A 17,441-nucleotide genomic window follows, 5' to 3' on the forward strand; every position below is an offset into this window, starting at 1 on the left:
CTTTCTCCATCTTACCCCTACCCCTCAGTCAGTTACTATGGTAACAAAGTCTGTGAACCTAACCTGGTCAGGAGCAGGTTTTCTTCTCTCCTCTCTGTGACTCAGCACTCTTTCATTTCCTCATTCATTCAGTCTGTATTAGGCGCATTTTAGCACAGTTTGTTATTGTGACTGTGGGCACATGTGCAAAACTCAAACTACAGTCTGCATGACCAACAATCACCTGAACTAAACAGTTCACATCTCCTGCAGATCTCATTCAAGCACACACACTCTGAACACACACGCTCTCAGAACAGGTTCAGTGCATCAACACTCAGACAATCTCACTCAGACACACACACACTGTCCCTCAGAACACCTCCTGAGACACACACACTGTCCTCAGAACAATCCTCACTGAGACACACACTGTCCCTCAGAACAATCCTCACTGAGACACACCACTGTCCCTCAGAACAATCCTCACTGAGACACACACACTCGTCCCCTCAGAACAATCCTCACTCAGACACACACACACGTCCCTCAGAACAATCCTCACTGAGACCCCACACTGTCCCTCAGAACATCCTCACTGATACACACACACTGCCCTCAGAACATCCTCACTCAGCACACACACACTGTCCCTCAGAACAATCTCACTGAGATAACACACACTGGACACACACACGTCCCTCAGAACAATCCTCACTGAGACACACACACTGTCCCTCAGACAATCCTTACTCAGACACACACACACTGTCCCTCAGAACAATCTCACTGAGATACACACACAGAGACACACACACTGTCCCTCAGAACCACATCCTCACTGAGATAACACACACTGAGACACACACACTGTCCCTCAAACAATCCTCACTGAGACACACACACTGTCCCTCAGACAATCCTCCTCAGACACACACACTGTCCCTCAGAACCAATCTCACTGAGATAACCACACTGAGACACACACACTGTCCCTCAGAACAATCCTCACTGAGACACACACACTGTCCCTCAGACAATCCTCCTCAGACCACACACCACTGTCCCTCAGAACAATCCTCACTGAGACACACACACACTGTCCCTCAGAACAATCCTCACTGAGACACACACACATGTCCCTCAGAACAATCCTCACTCAGACACACCACACTGTCCCTCAGAACTCCTCACTGAGATAACACACACTGAGACACACACTGTCCCTAAGAACAATCCTCACTGAGACACACACACACTGTCCCTCAGAACAATCCTTACTCAGACACACACACAATGTCCCTCAGAACAATCCTCACTGAGATAACACCACTGAGACACACACACTGTCCCTCAGAACAATCCTCACTGAGACACACACACTGTCCCTCAAACAATCCTCACTCAGACACACACACACTGTCCCTCAGAACAATCCTCACCTGAGACACACACACTGTCCCTCAGAACAATCCTCACTGAGACACACACACTGTCCCTCAGAACAATCCTCACTCAGACACACCAACTGTCCCTCAGAACAATCCTCACTGAGATAACACACACTGAACACACACTGTCCCTCAGAACAATCCTCACTGAGACCACACACGTCCCTCAGAACAATCCTACTCAGACACACCACACACTGTCCTCAGAACAATCTCACTGAGATAACACACACTGAGACACACACACTGTCCCTCAGAACAATCCTCACTGAGACACACACACTGTCCCTCAGAACAATCCTCACTCAGACACACACACACTGTCCCTCAGAACAATCCTCACTGAGACACACACACTGTCCCTCAGAACAATCCTCACTGAGACACACACACTGTCCCTCAGAACAATCCTCACTCAGACACACACACACTGTCCCTCAGAACAATCCTCACTGAGATAACACACACTGAGACACACACACTGTCCCTCAGAACAATCCTCACTGAGACACACACACTGTCCCTCAGAACAATCCTTACTCAGACACACACACACTGTCCCTCAGAACAATCCTCACTGAGATAACACACACTGAGACACACACACTGTCCCTCAGAACAATCCTCACTGAGACACACACACTGTCCCTCAGAACAATCCTCACTCAGACACACACACACTGTCCCTCAGAACAATCCTCACTGAGACACACACACTGTCCCTCAGAACAATCCTCACTGAGACACACACATGGTCCCTCAGAACAATCCTCACTCAGACACACACACACTGTCCCTCAGAACATCCTCACTGAGATAACACCACTGAGACACACACACTGTCCCTCAGACAATCCTCACTGAGACACACACACTGTCCCTCAGAACAATCCTCACTGAGACACACACACACTGTCCCTCAGAACAATCCTCACTGAGACACACACACACTGTCCCTCAGAACAATCCTCACTGAGATAACACACACAGTCACTCAGACACAGAGTAAAAACACTAGCATCAAACACCAAAACAGAACATACTAACCTTCTCATCTTTACAGTTTGAGTAACTTCACACTACTCAATAGTTTCTTTAAAGAAAAGATATAGATTTGATAATTATATAATAATTGTATATATACATATACTTACGTACAGTGTATATACTCTCTTATATATATATCATATATATATATATATTATAATATATAATAATATATATATATATATATATATATATATATACCAAAGGTAAACAAGGAATAAAATCAGCACTTTGCTCATATCGTATTTTGTCTCTAGTATTAATGGAATACTGAAAAAGACTTTTTTCAAACATATTCAGAAAACAGTTTTACTATGTTAAAGATAGTGTTTTGAACCTCAGACATCTGACCTGGACACGTTGGTATTGTTGCTCTTTTACCTGGTTCTCTCTATCGCTACAGTGTGTAACTGTCTCATTCTTATTTGGTGTTTGTATACAAAAAAAGGCTTTCTTTATATGAATACCTTATATGTTCAGTAAGTAGTATAAAACAAGACACCTGCTTAGGCTTTCAGCTAAAATTACAATCAGCAGAGTTTGATAGGCACCAGTTTTGAGTGTGTGGTTAACAGGTGTGGCAGCAGTGTGTTTGCATCTGAACAAAGTGCTGTAAATCCACAGTGTTGTGCAGCTTGTGGTTAAAGTCATGGAATAAGTGTGTAGAGATTTGAAAACTGTGTTCAAGCAATGAAAAATGAACTAGAGTTTAGTCCACAATAACTGCTGCTGTGCAAACTGGAGTTACAGTTTAGTGCACTCAAAACATGTCATTTCCTTTTGTTGATTTTACCTTGCAGGGAGTTAAACATATGTTATAATGATATTGAGACTATAGATGTATTTTCCTTTGCAGATCTGAGCAGTAGTGTTTTTCTTCCCAATCTGTCAGTTATGTAGCCTACATAACCTAATCCATCCTCATATCACTAATGTCACCCATGGTGGACATGCTCCTACATCCCAGCAGATTCTGTGTCACATCACGTTGGTTTCTTTACACCATCGGTGATGCGGAGATAGCAAAGCGCCGTCAGAAGACTGACTCGCTCTGAAACGTGTTTTAAATCTTTTTGGAGTGTTCCCTGGACACAAACCAGGAAGAGCCATTAAAAAGGAGTTCCACAGTATTGCAGGTGAATGATGTTAACCCTTTGAAATAAAAGATTATAAATTAGAATTGGGTTAATGATGGTGCTGCGGCCTCAAAATGGGATTTTTTTTGCCCGTAGGATTGCACCTAAATGAAACAGATTATAGGTTTAATGCCATCTCACCAGTAATATTATAATTTGATTACATATGAAATGAATACACTATATTGGAGCTTATGCATTTACTCTTGCAGCAATTTTCTCCCACGCAAATTCGGTTTTGCAACAGCCGCTGTGTTGCTTTTTTAATGAAATACATGTTCGAACTCACTTTATGTGCGCATGAGTATTTGTTACCATGGTGAATCGTAGTATCATGGCTCCATTAATGCCGTCTTTATAGTGGTAGTGCACGCGCTTAACTCTGAGTGACCCTACTCTGAGTTGATTGAACCAACTCGAATCAGCTGTTCTGGAAACGAAAACTCTGAGTTTCCATCTCAGGGTAAATCAACTCAGAGTTCAGGGTTAGACTCAGAGTTTGTTAAACCTCAGGATGTCTTAATTGTCTCAACCAAAACCAGTTTACAGGACATTTGAGACAGGCACTTTTATTTCAAACCAATCAAAACATTTCTCATGTACACCCTGAATCCATTCACTGGGTGTTAACAGACAGCGCGGACCCCTGCCCATTAAAAAGGCCCAATCTTGAGCTAGACTAGATTTCAAAGTCAACATCACTATTAAACCTGTGTGAATGTTAACCTCTCAAACACAAACGATACGCCAACACATTCTGGATATACAAGTTTTTCTGGCTGACGGTGGTTAAAAGTGTCATTGTCTTGTTCCCAGTGGGATTGAATGTATTTCATTTACAGGGTACAGTATAGAGAAGCGGTTTTTAGCACAGCACATGTTCTCTCATGGCTGAAATCACCCCCATAATGTCTGCATGTAAGAACCATGAGAACATGGTTGTGATTGGGGGAATTGATCCTTCATCAACAGTTTACTTGTTATTTAAAAATTCTTACAAAGACACTGATATTCCAATCTCAACTTTTTTATTACAAACCAAAAATTAATTTAGGGTTAGGGCTATGAAGAAACGTGTGTGTGTGTGTGTGTGTGTGTGTGTGTGTTGAAACTGGCTGGGTGTGTGTTTCTGTCTAATAGGTCTTGGTGGTCTCATATGCATCTGGGAAAGGGAGGCTGACTTGTCCACTTCCAGCCACCAGAGGCAGGATTCCAGCGTTGGGAACAACGTTCCATGACAAAGTTAGCGTGATGTTCTTATTGGCCCTGGGGACAGACATGGCAGTTAGTTAGCCAGTCCCATTACGTCACAGATGTACAAACTTAAACCTCACATTTTGAAACGGTATTCACAAGCTCAAATGAGTATGTGTAAACTGTGCTATGTCTTCTATGTCTCCGGAGGACCTGTGTTTGAGGTAATATCTCGGATGATGTCCAAAGGTTATGTCATTAGGGTTACCCCGGCTTGAGTCTGGAAGGTGTGGGGTGAAAAGATCTAGGATCCAGTGTTTTTGATAACTGAACCATACTGTTAACAAAAAGTCTCTGCAGCTTAGATCATGTCCATTCTTTTTTTATTTAGTCACCTGTCAGTGCCACAATTTGATGGAGCCCTAAACTGCAGTATTAGTCTGTATGTAATCTGGCACTGTTTAGGTTTTTGTCCAGTGGCTGACCAAATCTCCAAACTGTCTACAGTATGTTTGTTGGGACTGAATAGCCTCATTGATGTATTGTCAGATTTCTGAAGACTGTCAAGTCTGGTAAGGATGAAAAATGACTTTTATTGACCGTACTTCATATTTCTTATTCTCCATCTTCCGCCACATTTTTTGTCCCGCTACTAGTCTTGCAGCGTTACCAACACGTATGCAAAAAACACATCAAAACGTGCCAAATCCCTTTTTTATAACAATTCAACTTTATTTATTGTCTCAATTCATAACAAGAGTTATCGCAAGACACTTTACAGAGAGAGTAGGTCTAGACCACACTCTTTAATTTACAAGGACCCTACAGTTCTGGCAGTTCCCTCCAGAACAAGCAACAGTGAGACAGTATTGAGGGAAAACTCCTTTTAGGAAGAAACCTGGGACAGACCCAGGCTCTTGGTAGGCGGTGTCTGACGGGGGACGGTTGGGGTTAGAATGAACAGGGACTAAAAATAGTCCAGAACCTGCCCGGTGTCGTATATGTTTGACACCACAAACATAGAAACCACATCAATGCGTTTGCTTTTCTCTGGTGGACTCGTGGTTTTTGAATAAAAGAAGGACCTTGAGAGGTTTATTAATCGGTAAATGAACATGTTGGGCCTGTCTAAGATACTGTCTATCCCTCCCTCCTTCTCAAGCAGTGGATTTAAGGTAGCTCAGCACAGGTGTTCCTAATGATATTAACTATACACCTGTGGTGACGATGGTCTTTGATCATCCACATAGTGGCCTATGGACCAAGGCAATCTGTCAAAATGTCTTGCGATTGAACCAACATGATTTTTGATTGCGCTAACCCTTTACCATAACATTTCATCTAGCACCACCGGCGTGTGTGTCTCACCTGAGTCCATTCCCGTCATCGAAGAAGAAGTATTTGGACTTCATGTCTCTGAGGTTCAGTTTGGTGTTTTCACCCCGAAGGATGATCTTATCCCACAGCACCACCTGGTTCAGAGACTGAGACACACACACACACACACACACACACAATATTGTAAAGGTGTACCTAATAAACTGGAGTATATTACTAGATTGTACATTTTGGAATGTTGGCACATTTTACCCCTTTTACACTGGATACTGTGGAATAATATAGACGATTTATATGATATTCGTCTTTAAGTGTGTGTGTGTGTGTGTGTGTGGGTGTGGGTGTGTGTTCACTACGACTCACATTGCTCTTTGTGCTGTACTCAGCAGACAGATAGAGAAACAGCTGTTTAACGTTCCAGTCAAAAACTGGCTGCAAATGTAAGAAAACATTAAGGAACAAGAGAACAGACATTTATTTCTGTTAATATGGGCCACAGGGACCATATTAACAATAGAAAGCTGTAAACGGATTATAGTACTCAGAAAGGATGCTGTTCCTTAGGGACTTCTGTAGAAGGTAGTGATGAAAACTGGATTAACAGGGGCACTGATTGAGTTTAAGGGCATTTTAATGCTTGGATCAGCAAAAATGGAATGTAATTTATCTCCACTTTTTTGGAGTGGTGGACGAAATGCTTTCAATTATCTGAGTTTTTTTCTCTCCTTGTCCACAGGTTTTCAACACACAGTAAATATAAATAATAGTGTCAGTGATCCAGGAATATCAAGGTGACATAATAAGTTTCTTATAATGACGTTTTGAGTCTTAGTAATATCAAAAAAATAAATGGTTAGTGCAACTTAAAAATAGCTCTCATCATTCTTTCCGTTTCTTCAATAGAAAGTTATGTTCTTTTATGCTTTAGTTTTGGAACTACAGTTCCCATCATGCTTTGGGTGATGTGACAGTTGATGTAACAGTTAACTGCTGCCATGGATTCAGTGGGGGACTGATTTGTTCAGCCTGTATCTGTTTATATATTATGATGAAGGCTGGTGTCTGCAGAGGATTTACACACTTGTTGAAATAAACAGGGCTCCTATTAAAAAGGATTCTCTCCACCCAGCAAGATTTAAAGAATACCTTTTATTTCAGGACAAATTTTCTGTTCCAAATAGGAAAAACCTGGCCCTGTGGGGCCCTATTTTAACAACCTAAGCACACAGCGTGAAGCGTTTGGGATGTGTCCAGATCCTCTTTTACTAGTTAAATGACAGAAAAAAGGGTCCAGACACATGGTTCTGAAGGGTTGTACATACTGTCTGCATAAATCAGAGGTGTGTTCTGGGCGGGCGATCAACCAATCAGAGTCATGTCCCATTCCCTTTAAAAGCCAGGCGCGTTTGGACCTTGGTGCATTGCTATTATGATGGCGGATTTGCGTGAAATGAAAAACGGCGAGCAGATCACGTCATAATACTATTTCACATTGTAATATTTATATTTTTAATCTTTTTTGTATGTTGGTGTGCAACACGAATAGTGTGCGTGCACTGTCCACAAGCCTAGAATGCACCTGAACACACCTCCCTGTGAGATCAGCACACCCACGGGCGCACAGACGGACACTTGCACGCAACACGCGTGTGTTGAATCTTGAAAAGAAACAAATTTACAACATCCATGCATATCATGTCACTATATAAACCCACTTAAAGGGTAACTACTGTTTTTTTTCCCCAACAATATTAAGCAAGATCGTTGCAGTTGGCAGCGGCGAAAGAAGTTACAATGTAAGTTGATAGGGCGATTGTTCAGCTTGTATTTATCTTCACAAAAGTACTTTTTTTAACACTGAAAGGCTCAGATTAATATTCTAAGGGTCTGACAACATTATGGAAAAGCTCACTTCAGAGATAAACCTTAGAAGCCTCAATAAAAACCTTTCTGTTGAACCAGAAACAGCTTTTAAGTCGCTTGCGTTAAACCCACCAGACTCCATTTAAAAAAAACATACTTTTAGCGTGTATAGAGCCAACATATTTTCAGATGTAAATCAGTAAACTATTTGTTCATTTCAACAAAAACTAGAGTTGTGATGGTTGGAAAAGTGGAAAGACGACCCAAAACTGCTTTTCATAGTTTTGTTTTGTTTTTGTTGACTTTGAACAAAGTGCATTTTACGATGCTAAAATTACTGTTTATTTACATGGAGTCTGGTGGGTTTAGCAAACACAATATTGCGGATGTTTTTATGTTTTAAAAAAAGGATCTTACTCTTTACCAGAAAGGTCAACCTCCCTAGAAATCCTTTCCATAATGTTGTGTTTGTAAAGGTAAATACAAGCTGGACAAAAGCCCTATTAACTTACATTGTAGCTTGAAGCCAACTAAAGCCATTTTGCTTAATACTGGACCAATTTCAAAGATTGTTGTTCCCATCAGTCACCTAGACACAAATACAAAAGAAAATAGGATCCAGGTGGACAAAAACAGTAGTTACCCTTTAAGATTTTGACAAATAAGTCACCTGGCGAACAAGGGTTGAACTGCCCCACAAGGCGTCTGACACTGGCTGCTGGCTGTAACTAAAATGAGATTTATTTCACTACAGTAAATGTCATTTTGAGTAAGCAGTGTTCCAAAGGATATCAGCTGAGAGGTCAAAGGTGAGGAAACCCAGATCACTGCGCTCTCTGGGTCCTGTGAAGTCGTCAACATTCTTCCTGTCAAACCGAAAGAGAGAAGAGAGATGTAGTGAAGTGATGGAGAAACCAGGAAGAGTGAAAGATCTGAGGGAAAACACGCCTCCAACCTCAAGAATGTGACTGAGGATGAGTGATTTGGGAGATGCTAAAATGAAAGAAACTGATGGATGTGTATTAGTTTAATACACATCCATCAGTAATAATTAGTTTAATAACTTCTGCCACATCTACACTTGTTATATGCACTTTGTAATTTAGTCGTTAGCTTCAATTAGCTTCAACATCCTTGTATATGCACATGCAGTTCATCTGTTACCATTAATTGCAGTTGTTTATTTCTCATAACAGCTACATCATTAGAGAACTGATTAGAGCTGCAAAGAAGGCTTAAGTTATCCACACACACACCACACATGATATATATATATATATATATATATATATCATCCATACTAGTTACCTGTTTGGGCATGATATATTGTCTGCACCAACTGTTATCTAGTTTTTTTTTAACCTACTATTTTGTTATCATATTTGAACTTTTCCAACTTTGCTTTTCAACTGCTGCACAGCACTTTCCCTCGAGATACATAAAGTTGCATCTTATCTTAAGAATTTAGTGACAACTCTCAGTCCTTGACAGTTTGCTGGAATCAGGTATCTGCAAATAATATGTGATGAATTCATTAGCGGATTCTATAACTGCTTCATTACTTTACGAACACGTCTGGCTTAAAAGACTTTTTCTATATTGACAGTTTAAAAACCATACAGACTGCTAAAACTGTAGTCAGGTATGCAATTCAAAGTCCCACAACCAGAGTTTGAAGCAGAGTAGATATCAAACTGGGACGTTTGACCAGCAGAAAGAGGGTTACAGGCCCTCCTTCAGCTCCTGCTCTTCATACACCAGAAGCACCTAAACGCACCATGCACCAGTAACGTGAGTCTTTGAACTGCCGCTTGTTCTCCTGCATTAAAACGTTCAAGGACGTTACAGCAGAGTAATACATGTTACAACGCTACAATACAGCATAGTTAATGCTAACATCTGTTACACATGATAGTGCCAAACACGGCATCTTACAGCATGACTTTAGAGACGTGGATGTCAGCAGGAACTCTTCTGTCTTTGAACGCTGTCGTGACGAAACAGCCAAAAGTTAAGGCCGCCATGACGCTCAGGGAGAAGGCGAACAAAGAGTTAGCCCGCGACAGAACCGTATTCATCTTTAAATAGTACGAGAAGAACGACAATTACAGTATTTCAATAAGAGATGTATCGCATCAAGATGTGCGCTGTTGCTAGCTACTGTGTACAGAAAGGAAACGTCAAGTCTCTCAGATTGAATACGTACTTCCGGTTCATGCGTTTCAAAATAAAGCATTTTAAGGTAACGCAAGATACAAAAAAAACTTGTTTTAAAAAGGAATTATTTGTATGAAGATACACTCTTTTGAAAACTAGATAGTTGCATTCACACAGTCCAAGAAAGAATCGCTCCTTAACTAACGTTTGTAACAGGCTAATAGAAAAAATATAGAACACAATTCTCAAACAGTCTGTAAAGGTTCGTCTATATATCATGGTTGTGGCATAGTTGCGGTCGTGTAACAGCAACATCTAAGGGCTTAAAGGGCAACTGGACTTGGTTTGTATGGGCTTTCAAACAACAATTTTAGACAAGCAGATCGAAAGAGTCTGCTGTAAACGAAAATGTATTTTAAACTCATTAGACAAGTGTCGTCCTTCAAGATTGTTTTACTTTTTGGTGTACTTCCGATTTTGTGTTTGTGACGCAACAGCAAACTTGACGCAACAGAAACAGAAAAGAAATTTAAATACGAGCGATGAGTAGACGGAAGAAACAGGCATTCTTTTTTACAATAACTTTATTCGTAGCAAATGCAATGACAACACCGGTTATGTGGTGTGTACCGGATGTATATGTTTTCTCTTTATACACACTCAGTACAATGCTAACGTACATATGTATACAGTCACAAAATAAAAACTGACGAAGGGCAAAGTAAGGCTAGACTTTTATTTACAATTAGACATAGGTTACTAAATATTAATAGCAATATATAGATGCAACGTAATTAACCTAGCACGTGATATTGATAGATTAAATATAATATAATAATAAAAAATTTGGGGATACTTTATACATTTTAATTTCCCATTGCTATTATGACTTTATAGGAATATCATTTTTTCTTGTGTACTAATGTTAAAAAATCATGTGTGTGTTCATAATTTATAATCAATGTGTAGAATGTATTTAATTAAAGCCAACCTCCTGTAATTTTAATTTTATTTGAATTATTACGCCAAGACGCTAATGCTAACCTAGCCGCTGAGATAAAATTGATTGTAAGATCAAATCAAACTGTTTCAAAATAAATTTGTAGAGCGAATCTCTTTTTCTCAGTCAGTTACATCCATTCACCATTGTCAACAATTTCTGACTTTTTTGGAAATGTCTGTTACAACCTGGAATTGTGATGCCACTAAATTTGACACATTTGGTAGTTCTAATTTAATAATTAATGTTGGTATTTGTTCACGGTAACCTACCTGTTTTCACCATCCTTGCACTAAAATATTTTGTGTAGATATCAGGAGTAATTGTGGGATCGCCAGCAGGGGGCAGTGTGACACTTATTGTGCTCCAGGGGGGGCTTTACGTCAGTTTGGTCCGCTTTGCGGCTCTTCCTCTTTCTGCTGAGCGAGATGAAAAACGGACGCACAGTTTGCCTGTCTCACTTATTTCTCCTGTTTCCAGGTTGGTGGGATAGTAAATTAAGTTAAGCAACTGAGATGTAATATGTGACATGTTGCTGAATGTTTAAATGTCCGCTATTAAGGCCGTTTTATGAATATGAGGACATATATGTACATGTAACAGTAGCCCCATGTTCGCGCTTGATAACGTCACTTATTGCTACTGAAGTCACGTGGGGCAGAGTTTTATTTTTAGCTCCTAGAACGTTTTTGTAAAGTCTAAAAGTTTTAAAATGTATGATGTTGTGTTAAATGTGGGAAACTAATGTTAAAAACCGATTTTATGTACTGTAAAACGGTCAAAAATTAATGTTAAAAACGAATGTTATTTATGTTAAAAGTGGTTAAAGACAAGGTAAAAATCTGTCAGCTCATGCATTTTGGAAGAGTAAAATGATTTTAGTCGGAAATGGAGATGCATTTAGGAACCATATGTAAGTGGTAACACAAGCTATGTTTCATTTTAAGCTGAAAAAAAGACAAAAGACGAATGGCATTGTATTCTGAAGTTGTGTTTATTTCATATAGTTCATATAGTTCATGAGTGTTCGTAACAGAGAGGGATTTAAATTGTGAATGTTTCAATAAATTCTCTCTCTCCTCTCTTTCTGCTGAGCGAGATGAAAAACGGACGCAGAGTTTGCCTGTCTCACTTATTTCTCCTGTTTCCAGAAAGAACATATAAGCTGTTTATGTGGTGCCAGTCAGTACCTGTAACATCATCAATTCATCAAAAATATTTCAAAACATGAAATCTGTTCATCAACTCATTACAGTAAATGTGTAAAAAAAAAAAAAAAAAAAAAAAGAAATCCATCAAAACGTTACAAAACAAAACAACATTAATCAAATCAACATTATTATTTTTTTTAAACACCACTATTGTAATTAAAGGTTTTCTTGTAAAGCTAATGCTAAAGCTAAACTGGATGGCTGGTCAAAATGTGTGAGAAGAAGGTGAAGTTGTAAGAAATGTGGAAAATCTTATGATTAATATATCTTTAAATGTTGAATGATAGCCATATTGAATGTTGCAGGTGCTATGGGTGCTTTAGCAGTGGCAAAGCAGTGGAAATCAAACAACATATTACTGTCTCTAGTTGCAATTTGACTGGCTGGTGAAAATGCTTCGTCATGCTTACTAATCAGGGGCCGTTTCAGGAAGGAGGTTTAACAAACTCTGAGTCTAAACCTGAACTCTGAGTTGATTTACCCTGAGAGGAGAAACTGAGTTTTTGGTTCCAGCGTTTCAGAGTAGGTTCATTCAGAGTTAATGCATGAATGAAGGAGCAGGAATGCATAGACCGTAAAATTAATGGACAAAGTGACGCCGTAGACTTCGGCAGAGACCAGTGAAGCCTATTAGAAACGCTTTTCCGGTGATGGCCGACACCTGATGTCCACCAACTGCAGAAAGGCGGCTGAGTCATTAGGTTTCCTTTAAAGTCTGTGTGGGTATTTTCACTGACCGCGGAACGGTTTGCGTTCTGACTTCGCCCCAGCTCCAGCGATGCCAGAGAGCTCCACAGCAGCTCAGCACAGGGAAGATTGTGCGAGACCGGAAGTTGAGCACAAAAACAAATTAAAACATCCGGTTAATTTTCTAATCTGCAGAATTCAGTAACTCGGTGCTGCTATGTTGACAGTTGCCTGCAAAGCTTTCCATCATCCGTTGCAGCGTAAACACTTCTTCACAAATTAAGAGCTACCCTTTCAACTGAAGGTTTTGACTTTTGTCGATGGGCGAGCACCAATCCTGCTGTGATCAGTCATTTACCACCTGAAGAAAGATTTGAAAGCAGTGAACTTTGGCTCTCTGAAAGCCATGCTGATCTCCAAGAACGCACACTAGGATTGCTGTGAGACTGCAAACCTGACCTCCTCAGGTACAAATACAGAACCTTGGAAGAACATACCACAACAATGCGTCACATCTACAGAGTCCTAGCTCGTCTGTATGACCCATTAGACTACCTCCTAACTTTCACAACTTGTGCAAAAATTCTGGTTCAACAACTGTGGAGAAAAGAACGAGAATGGGATGATCCTTTTCTTCCACAAGGCATCCTAACAGCTTGGAAATCCTGGGAAAAGGAACTCATCTAACTTCCTAAAATCACCATCCCTTGCTGTTACATTTCCAAAGAGATGGACGTTTCCCCTGGTCGTCTAATGGTTAGACGGAGACCTGGAGAGGCTTACAAGCCACAGTGTCTGGCCCCCACTTTTACATTTGGTGGAGGATCAGTGATGATCTGGGGGTGCTTCAGTAAGGCTGGAATTGGGCAGATTTGTCTGAGAAGGACAAATGAATCAAGCATTGAACAAGGTTATCCTGGAAGAAAACCTGATTCCCTCTGCTCTGACAATATTCCCCAACTCTGAGGATTGGTTTTTCCAGCAGGACAACGCTCCATGCCACACAGCCAGGTCAATCTAGGTGTGGATGGAGGACCACCAGATTAAGACCCTGTCACGGCCAGCCCAATCTCCAGACCTGAACCCCATTGAAACCTCTGGAATTTGATCAAGAGGAAGATGGATGGTCACAAGCCATCCAATAAAGCTGAGCTGCTTGAATTTTTGTGCCAGGAGTGGCATAACATCAGCCAACAGCAATGTGACAGACTGGTGGAGAGCATGCCAAGACGCGTGAAAGCTGTAATTAAAAATCAAGGTTATTCCACCAAGTAGTGATTTCTGAACTCTTCCTAAGTTAAAATATTAGTATTGTGTTTTTTAAGAATGAATGTGAACTTGTTTTCTTTGCATTTTTTGAGATTTGAAAACAATGCATCTGTTTTGTTATTTTGACGAGTTGTCATTTTCTTAAAATAAATAATTTGAATAACTACATTTTTATTTGGAATTTAGAAGAAACGGTGTCAAAACATTTGTAGAATAAAACAAACATGTTTATTGTAATCAAACACATGCCTATAAATAGTAAAACCAGAAAAACTGATAATAATCTTGTGGTCTCTTAATTTTTTCCAGAGCTGTATATCTCTTGTGATGCTTCTGAACATGCGTGGTGCTGTTGCAGACTTAGATCAGAAGATGACAAAGGCCAAGTGGAGATTAGTTTCATATTAGCCCGTTCACGAGTTTCCTCAAAGAAGTACCAAGTACCAAGATTGGAGCTATGTGCTGCACTAACAGGTCCACACCTCTGTGACCTTATCAGAAAAGAACTGACCATACCAATCCCAACATTGTGGACTGATTTTACCACTGTAATCTCACACCTGCCTCCATCTTGTTATCTGCAACATTATAATATTATAATGTCCACCTGCACTGCTGACTGTTACTACAGTAACAACTGTTTATACCTGCATCTTTTTGCACTACTTACCTTTTTGGACTACTTACATTTCAATCTGCACTGCTGACTGTTTGTTTACTGTACCGACTGTTTACATATACATCTGCAATATCGTATTTTAACTGTAATGTTCAATTACTTTCCACTGCACTTTAATTCGGATAGTTTCTGCCCAAACTTTATTTATACTACCTTAAATCATTGTTATACTGCTCATTTTAGCCTAACTTATATCTATCTGTAAAAATTCTGTCTATAATAATAGCCGCCTGTATATATATTCATAGTACATACTCACCTGTAAAATCTGTAAACCATTAGTATATTATGTTCATTGTACACATCTGTAAAAATTCTATTTATAGTAATATCCACCTGTATATAATATTCAGTACATATCCAGCTGTAAATCTTGCTCACAAACTTGTTATATCTATATTTTATATTCATAGGACAAACCCATCGGTAAAATTCTGTTTATAATATTATTCATTTCCATATTTATTCACTTTAGCACTTATGGAACCATTGTTTCTATCCTGCACTTACTGCTATTGCACTTCTGGTTAGACCCAAACTGCATTTCGTTGCCTTGTACCTGTACAGGTGTAATGACAATAAAGTTGAATCTAATCCAATCTAATCCACCGAAGACAATGTTACAAGAGGCAAATCTTTGTTGTAGCCTCTGTACAAACAGATTGAATAATGGCCCACCATTCTTGGATGGACCTCCAGATACTTGGCCCACACTTCAAAATGCTGAACCTGATGAATCTATTGATCAGATGGAGATGAAGAAGTCTTACTTCTGTGGTATTATCAACACTGTTGCTAATATTTTCAAGACTTACAACAGCTTCTGGATGTCACTGGCAAATCTCTCACCAATCTGACTAGTGGAAATCCTTCCGCAGCTGACTACCTGAAAGCAGGACAGGAAATCCCCCTACCAAGCAGAGACGGCCACATTAGACCAGCTGCAGTTACAGTGAAAAACAAGTCCTATGTCAGACCTGTAGTTCACCTAATCCCCCTTCCTGGCCTACCTGATGACCATTCATTTTGGTTTGGTCTGTAATCACATTTCTCACCAGAAATCTGAGGGTGGCTGTACAAAAGATACCTATTTCTATCTTATTTTGACACTTGCTTTCCACCCCCACCTCACTTCCTGTACCTCACTTCCGTCCCTCACGTGTCTTCACCACTGATTGGTTTTTGCTTCCACCTTAATTACCTGATTGAGTTCACTCCTTATTTAAACGCTGCACTCCTTCGCAGTCTTATCCATTCCTTCACACGGGGCAGCAGCTAGTAAGATGAGTTTTACTTTGTACCTTATTTCTTGATAACATTATTTATCTAGTTACATTATGAATGTGTGAGAATATATTGACTTAAGTTCTGATTTCTATTTGTTTCTTCCGAGATTCTCCGACCCGTCTGTTCTGTTATACATCATTTTCCTCATTCGATTTTATTAAATAAAACTTCTATTGAATAGGCAAAACATTTCTGTGGCTCAGCTGATGCATTCTGACCAATGCTCCATGACGATGGCACCGACCAACCTCAGAAACTGAACCTCCTTTACAACAACCATTTTTTTTAGAGTGCAAGCTGAGAAACTTAAGGGGACATGGACAAAAGACTCTTTATATGCCACTGCAAACATTATAAATGGATATCTGCCAGTAGGCCGAAAACATTACATATGTGATTACATATGTGATGTGACAACCATATAGACAGATTTGTACAGTATATACAGCTATGTGCAGTGTGGTAACATAAGAGTAGTAAGAATAAGTATGTGCAGGATGAATAGCGTGAAAAACAGTGGCTACATAAAGGTATAATTACAGGATGTACATCTGTAAATAAGTAAGATATATATTGTATATCAATCACCAAACATGCATAAAAATGCATCTAAGATGCATGCAATTATCATGTCATGCAACTGCTGATTTAATGTACCGGCGCCTTTTTTGATCCAATTCATGTACTGATTAATTTTACAAAATCTTTATTAGAAATCATGTACCCATTTTTTTTATTCAATTTGCACATTAGGAGCTGAATCCTTTGGTTAACATTAGTACTGCATAGTCTAAATAAAACATACAAAATGCAATAACATGTCCAAACTTCACGTCCCCAAAATGTATAAATGTTGACTTAAATACATAAATAAAAGTCCCTTGACATAAATAAAACTAATCATTTAAAAAACCTTTTCGTTTATTTATTAAACTATAATGACTCGATCATTATTGTTATATATTTAATGTCTCATTCATTTTAAGTATTTCATAGACATATTTATGTATGTGTGTATTATGTATTTATTTCCTATTGAATAAAATGGCATTTCATAAAATCCTGGTGTTGGTTAGCACTCTGTTACCTCTCTAACTCACACACACACACACACACACACACACACACACGGCTGTCAGTGTC

At 39.5% G+C, this 17,441-nt stretch overlaps 1 protein-coding gene across 1 annotated transcript; it reads right to left on the reverse strand.

Annotated features, from left to right (window-relative positions):
• Window positions 1-4,619: 4,619 nt before the first annotated feature.
• spcs3 (signal peptidase complex subunit 3) lies at window positions 4,620-10,211 on the reverse strand. Its single transcript, XM_032539444.1, has 5 exons — window positions 9,944-10,211; window positions 8,801-8,874; window positions 6,509-6,585; window positions 6,176-6,291; window positions 4,620-4,879 (listed from the first exon to the last, which is right to left on the reverse strand). The coding sequence occupies exons 1-5, from the start codon at window positions 10,084-10,086 to the stop codon at window positions 4,747-4,749; spliced, it is 543 nt and encodes a 180-aa protein (XP_032395335.1). The 5' UTR covers window positions 10,087-10,211; the 3' UTR covers window positions 4,620-4,746.
• Window positions 10,212-17,441: the final 7,230 nt, after the last annotated feature.

This window comes from Etheostoma spectabile, chromosome 2 (genome assembly GCF_008692095.1).
Source record: "Etheostoma spectabile isolate EspeVRDwgs_2016 chromosome 2, UIUC_Espe_1.0, whole genome shotgun sequence".
Taxonomy (NCBI): domain Eukaryota; kingdom Metazoa; phylum Chordata; class Actinopteri; order Perciformes; family Percidae; genus Etheostoma; species Etheostoma spectabile.

Bases quoted from the DNA above. Each gene is read 5' to 3' on its own strand.
- spcs3 (XM_032539444.1), bottom strand. From the start codon at position 10,086: ATGAATACGGTTCTGTCGCGGGCTAACTCTTTGTTCGCCTTCTCCCTG. The intron at 6,586-8,800 runs ATATCCTTTGGA...ATGTTTTCTTAC, and splicing joins CACCTTTGACCTCTCAGCTG to ATTTGCAGCCAGTTTTTGAC. The intron at 4,880-6,175 runs GTGAGACACACA...GTCTGTCCCCAG, and splicing joins GATGACGGGAATGGACTCAG to GGCCAATAAGAACATCACGC.